The 6,685-nt window shown below is 34.9% G+C and overlaps 1 protein-coding gene across 1 annotated transcript; it reads right to left on the bottom strand.

Moving 5' to 3' along the window:
* Positions 1 to 5,132: 5,132 nt before the first annotated feature.
* On the bottom strand, positions 5,133 to 6,338 carry LOC133795464 (uncharacterized mitochondrial protein AtMg00810-like). Its single transcript, XM_062232915.1, has one exon. It carries the CDS (start codon positions 6,336 to 6,338, stop codon positions 5,133 to 5,135), a length of 1,206 nt encoding a protein of 401 aa, XP_062088899.1.
* Between the last annotated feature and the right edge of the window lie 347 nt (positions 6,339 to 6,685).

The following is a 6,685-nucleotide window of genomic DNA, read 5'->3' as shown; positions in this document are numbered from 1 at the left end:
ACGGCTTATCGCAGAGAGTATAAGTTATATTGCGCGAGGGGCCACATCTGGTGGTCATGGACATGCTTCATTAATTACTAGTTTATGTAAGGATCAGGGAGTGCCAATGAACGTTAATGAAGTCTGTGAACAGTCTCCAATAATTAGTCATCAGTCAGTGTTGCATCAAGATGAGAATTATGGAGGTGTTCCTCGACCCACTGGTTTGGGATACGAGCCTGTTGACCCAAGTCTGCTGTCCTTGCCACCGATCGATGAACAACCTGAGTCCACTAGGCCGAAGAGAAAGGGGCGAAAACCATCCACTTTTAGAGCTACTGAAGGCTCTAGTTCTCGGAAGTATAGTACCATGCAACAAGATATTGACGATTTGAAGAGACAACAACAACTATTGTTGCATGGTCAGGCGGATATTAGAGATCGTCAATTCCACATGACGAATTACATGGCTGATTTTTGTGGGGCATTTGTGCGCTATACAGGCTTTAATGATTTTCCCCAATGTCCTCCAGAATTGCGCCAGCCATATCAGCCGCCTCCAGATTCTGACAATGAAGAGTAACTGTTCGGTTGTCAGGTTTTTTTTTTTTTTTAGTTTATTTTATTTTATTTTTTATTTTTTTTCTTGTAGTTCAGTTCCTGTGGATTTTGTGAAACATTGAGGGCACTGTTTATTTTAAGTTTGGGGGACTATTTACTTTTCTTTTGATTTTTTTATTTTTAATTTTAATGTTGGATGACTGTACGAAACTATTATTGATTAAGACAGATGGGGCTTCAATGATGAATTGTGCTAATTCTTTGATGTTGTTAAACTGATGCTTTGGATATGTAGACTGTGTGCTTAACCTGTTGATAATTGATCGGAGTATTGTCATCTGTGTATTATATGTGTTTTATTTAATTTATGCTTTACATTATATAAGTTTATAAGTATTGTGGGAATTGTTGAAACAAGCTAGAACTTGCTCAGTTAATTTGTTGAGACGAAATGCTAAATGAAGTATTGAGTAGAGATGATTTAGGCAATCTTCTTTGGTAAATGTTTGAGCCTTTCCAGCTAACCCATGAAAATTTATCCTTAGTTACCCTTTTTGAGCCTTAAACTTTGGTTTTTGTTCTTGATTATACTATTTGAGCCTAAATTTCCTAACTTCATTATTTTTTCTTTTTCCTTTGTTATCATAAGCATATAATTTGTGGGAAAGAAGAATGGAAAAGAGTGAGGTATTGGTATGATTTGAGTGTAGTATGATTATACAGAAAGATGAGAGAGAGACGTTTATGAGATTATAAAAAAAAAACATCACTTTGTCACACTCCTTGATTATATATATATATATATAGAAAATATTAAGTTTGGGGGAGTGTGACCTGAAAAAAAAAATGTGATAAGTCTAGAAAAAATGATATAAAAAGAAAGAAGAAAATGATGAAAGTATGTAATCTCTCTCTCTAATTGTATAAAAGGGTGATTTTTGGTGTGGTGAAGAGAAAGTTGACTGGTTTCAAGGTTTATATGCTTATGGTAATTTCGAGCCTAAATGACTATTTATCTACCTTTACCTAAGCCTAATGTTATGAGCCTATAAAAGTATTTTTGATCTACTTGATACAGATTTTATATTAGTGGAGACAAGTTAATTGAGCAAGCTTATGGTGAATTTTGATGGGTTTGAGGTATGAATGAATGTTGATACTTGTAAAATTATGTTTTGTACGGTATTTGTTAAATGAAATGTGTATTTGCATGAATGACAGTAGTTGGAGAAATTATTGATATGTTGAAATTCTAGTCACATGATCAGAAGCATTGGTTGAGCGATTGAAGAAGAATTGGAATTTTTGAGAAAAGTTATGCCCCTAGTCTAAGTTTAAATTTTTCTGTGAAGTTAAGTCATCCAATAGTTTTTTTTAGTTTTGGATTGTTTCTTTGTTCTTTCTTTTGTTTGCTTGAGGACAAGCAATCAGTCAAGTTTGGGGGTGTGATAAGCGTACAAAATATACGCTTATTTATAACCTTTTCAGATTGATTTGGTTGTTTTTATCAAGAGAAATCTGTTTGGTGAACTTGTGCAGTGTGTTGTTATAATTCTGATTTGTTCGAGAATTTGGATAAATGTCTGTTTTAGTAGCCGAAATTGGCTAATATTTGGAAATATGGTACAGGCGATATATCTCCTGTCTTGGGCGATATATCGCTGCTTGAGGAATTTGAAATTTCGGCTTAGCATAAACGACATCAGAAACTCGTGTTTTTATCGAGAACATCCAACAGGCGATATATCGCAGCATCATCGGCGATATATCGGCACAAGGGCATTTTTGGAAATTATCATGGAAATTCGTAGGGTTTTGGATTTTTGTAAAAAGAATAAAAAGAAGATCGAAAAGGACAGAAAGAAAGAAGCATTCTGACGGCAGAGGGACAGAAACAGAGAAGAATCCACGTTTATTTTGTTTGTGTTTATTTATGCTTTTGAATTTTAGATTGTGTGATGAAGTTTAATATTATGAACTAAATTTTTATTTAGAGTATTTTAATGTAGTCACTGGATATTCTATTCGTCTTTAATGCAATTTCTATGAATCTTTGAATTTATGGTTATCTACTGTTCTTATGTTTAATGCTTGTAATTGATTGGCCATCTGTTGCATGATTATTGGTTTTAATTCAATATCTGAAAAGTGAGAATTGAAATAGCTCTAGACAATAGACATAGATTTCAATTTAGAACGAAAGTATCAAATTGGTTTGTGTAGCAATTAGGGTTTTGTTCTTAATGCGGTTTATGTGTAGAATTTATCACAGACATGTAGAAAATTCACAGGTAAACTGAATATTTTATATCTTGAGAAAGAATAGAATTGTCAATAGTAAACTTGCTATAACCATAGATCAAAGAAACATATTAGTTGTATTATTGATTGAATAGAATTGAAAGTTGATGAAATTAGAATACTCTAATATTTCACTTATATTAAATTTCGTTAATTAAATCTTGCTTTGCTAGTTTATTGTTCATTGTTAATTCTCACTAAATTTTCATTAGTCAAATAGAAATAAAAGTTTGCTATTGGTAATTATTAGATAAATTCCTTGACGGAACGATACTATATTTCCACTACTATTCTTGTTTATTCGATTGCGTATACTTGCGCAGTAGCAAAAATTCGCAACAAAGACACATTTGGAATCATGTTTGCATGTTTAGCTTTCTTGGTTGAAAAAAAACTATCAGACTGTGACTTAACAGGGCACAGAAGTGGCTGGGAACTTTCACCATTGTTATTCCCAATTCTGTCAATTTCGCCACTGTCATCCACACTGATTAATATATTATAATTATCCTCACTTTCACGAACAACCTGCTCCCTTCCTTTGTATAATTCATCACATACCAAAAGATTTTCAAATCGAAAACGCTCCACAATATCATCAAACTATTTATATAATTTTTGGGTCAATTTCATAAATAACAGTACAATGGAAAAAATAAATAGAACCACACATCCCTTAAACTAAAGTTTACATACCTCTACGCATTGGCATTTCCATCACTAAGGGTCTCCATGTATTTCAAAACAAACACTCCGCAGCCGTAGCTATTAGCTTGTTGAGGCAAAAAAAATTCTACAGAAATCTCAAACCCAGCAAATTTCCATTTGCTCTCTTGAGTGGCATTAATATCAAATGCAAATAAAGTGTCCAAGGTCTCCAACTATATCCACATATGACAAAGTATTAGGCAGTCAATCATGCAATCAATTTTGAATAAACTAAATCTCATACCATTTCTGTAGTACAACTGAATTTATCATCCATATCCCTATTTGCTACAAAAGAATCCCAAAGCATAGTGGTTCTGCATAGAAGATCCAATCGAACCACGAACATGTGTCTAGCTCCCAGATCTCCATCTTTCATTATCGGAACCACCATCTAAAATATACAAAGAATGATTATGAAAAACTCATACAAGGTTGTATTGATAATAGAACACATAGTCAATATATAAGTCTAACTAAAAAAATTGCAATATAAATCACCTCTTGGCACTTCCCAAAATCAGAAAAATGGTATTTTCTCCATTTTTTTTCTCGTGCAGCACAATTAATTGAATACCCTTTACCAAAATATTTTTCCTGCAAATAGTTTTAATACAAAAACACCTCATTAAACCAGTTATATAACATTGTACTTTCAATCAGGCGAATATAAATAAACATGATCAAAAGTTTATACAAATCCAACTCACCGATACATTCATAGGCATAAACCATACGGCTGCATTTTCGTCTAGTTGTTTCTTACGCTCAACTCTAGTCAATATCCTGGCATATATGGAAACAACCTGCATAACGAGTTCACTATCCGAGTTAGATAAATTGGATTTCATATTAAAAATTTCAGTCAGTTAAATTTAATACTTGCCTCTCCCCGAACCCATCTCCCAGGTTCCAATGACTGCATGCACTCGCGATCAATAACCAATCTATCACATTCACAAATCACAGTGCTACATAAAAAATTAATTAACATCAATAAAGCTTAAAATCATAGCTGAATAGTATACTTAAATAACTTATACATACGAATCTTCAAAGTCATGGTTGAAAATACAATATGTCATCTTGTATGTTTACAGGGGTGTAGGGTTTGCAAGTATGAATGATCCTACTACAAGCCCTTCACTAGAACGAAAATGTTCTAGCCAAGCGTCGCCCCAAGGATTTGGCTCTTTGGGTTTAGCAATTGACTTCCCTACCTCAACAACCACATCTAGCAATTCTTGTGACAAATTCATTGCAACATCATTGTGTTTTTCTCCATCAACTGGATTCCCTCCTCCCTAATTGACATTCTCCTCTCCTACAGATTTTTGCCCCAACAGTTTAGTTACCTCCTGAGTGACCATAGCCCTCAACTTATCTGGTAAAGCAACAACTAGTGCCATAGTTGTGAAAATAGAAAGAATCAAGAAAATGGTTTGACCGAAAAGTATATTCGTCTTTATTGAATGAGATGAATATATATAGTACAAGTGTGAGTTGTTATTACAGCTGTAAGAAAACTAACAATATGTTAGAATGAGTAACCATCTAACAAAATAACAAAATGACAGCTGGAACTAAGACTCAAGAATGGAATTTGTTATATTCCTAACAGCCCCCCTCAAGCTATAGTTGGAATAATCCAGGTTCAGCTTGTCACAAAGAAATTCAAATCTAGGAGAAGTGATTGGTTTGGTGAACAAGTCAGCAGGCTGTTCAGTAGATGGAATGTATCTGACTTCAAACCGTTTTTCAGCAACTTGAGTTCGAACATAATGCACATCTACTTCGATGTGTTTGGTTTGTGAATGAAAAACAAGGTTGATAGTTAAGGCTTGAGCTCCTTGATTATCACACCACAAGGTAGGAACCATGGAGATTTTGATACCGAGTTCAGTGAGTAAGGAGTGGAGCCATATAAGTTCAGTGGCAGTAGAAGCCAGTGCATGATATTTTGATTCTGTGCTAGAGCAAGCAATAGCTTGTTGCTTGCGTGACCCCCAACTTATTAGATTTCCGCCAAGGAATAGACAAAATCCACTTGTAGATTTTCGATCATCCAAATTGGATGCCCAATCAACATCAGAGTATTCTTCTAAGCTCATAACAGCAGTTGGTTTAAAGTGGAGTCCAAGATGGATGGTGCCTCGTATGTACCTAAGTACTCGTTTATAGGCAGTCCAGTGATTGACAGTAGGTGCTTTAATGAACTGACTTAGTTTGTTAACTGAGAAGGAAAAATCTGGCCTTGTAAGAGTAAGATATTGTAAAGCACCAAGGACACTGCGATATACTTCTGATTTGTCAAACAAGGGACGGTTACCTAGACAAAGTTTATTACCAAGTATCATTGGAGTTGGGGCTTCTTTGGAGTCATCAAAACTTGTCTTTTGAAGTAACTCAGTAGCATATTTGAACTGAGTAAGAAATAAACCAACAACTGTTCTAATGGCCTCAAAACCCAGAAAATAGCTCACGGATCCAAGTAACTTCAGCGCAAATTTAGAGTGTAGATCATGAATGAGCTGAGCAATTGTGGAGGAATTAGCACCTGTGATGAGGATGTCATCCACATACACCAACAGAAACAGAGGAGCACCTTTCATGGTTGTGTTGAAAAGAGATGTATCTGAAGTTAAACACTTGAAACCCCACTTGAGTAAAGTACTTTTTAATTGTTCAAACCAGCCCCTAGGAGCCTGCTTAAGATCATAAAGTGCTTTATGTAATAGACAAACATGATTAGGCTGTGTAGGATCAACGTATCCAGTGGGTTGTTTCATGTACACCCATTCATGTAGTACTCCATTTAAGAATGCGTTATTCACATCAATTTGTTGTATGTCCCATCCAAATGTAACAGCAAGAGAGAATATTACTCAGATAGTGGAAGCTCGAACAACTAGACTAAAGGTATCTGAAAAATCTAGACCAGCCGTTTGTTGAAAGCCTTTGGCAACAAGACTAGCTTTGTATTTATTCAAGGTGCCATCAGACTTGAACTTGACTCGAAAAAGCCACTTACATTGAATAATATTCATGTCATCGCTAGCTGGCATTTTTCCAAACTGGAATAGTGAGAGCTTGTTTGACTGAGGTTGGTGCACAAGCTATTGAGTTAGAAGTGGCT

The sequence above is a fragment of the Humulus lupulus genome, chromosome 8 (genome assembly GCF_963169125.1).
Source record: "Humulus lupulus chromosome 8, drHumLupu1.1, whole genome shotgun sequence".
Lineage (NCBI taxonomy): Eukaryota > Viridiplantae > Streptophyta > Magnoliopsida > Rosales > Cannabaceae > Humulus > Humulus lupulus.
Note: the sequence above shows the minus strand (reverse complement) of the source record. Positions and strands in the feature narration are given on the sequence as shown.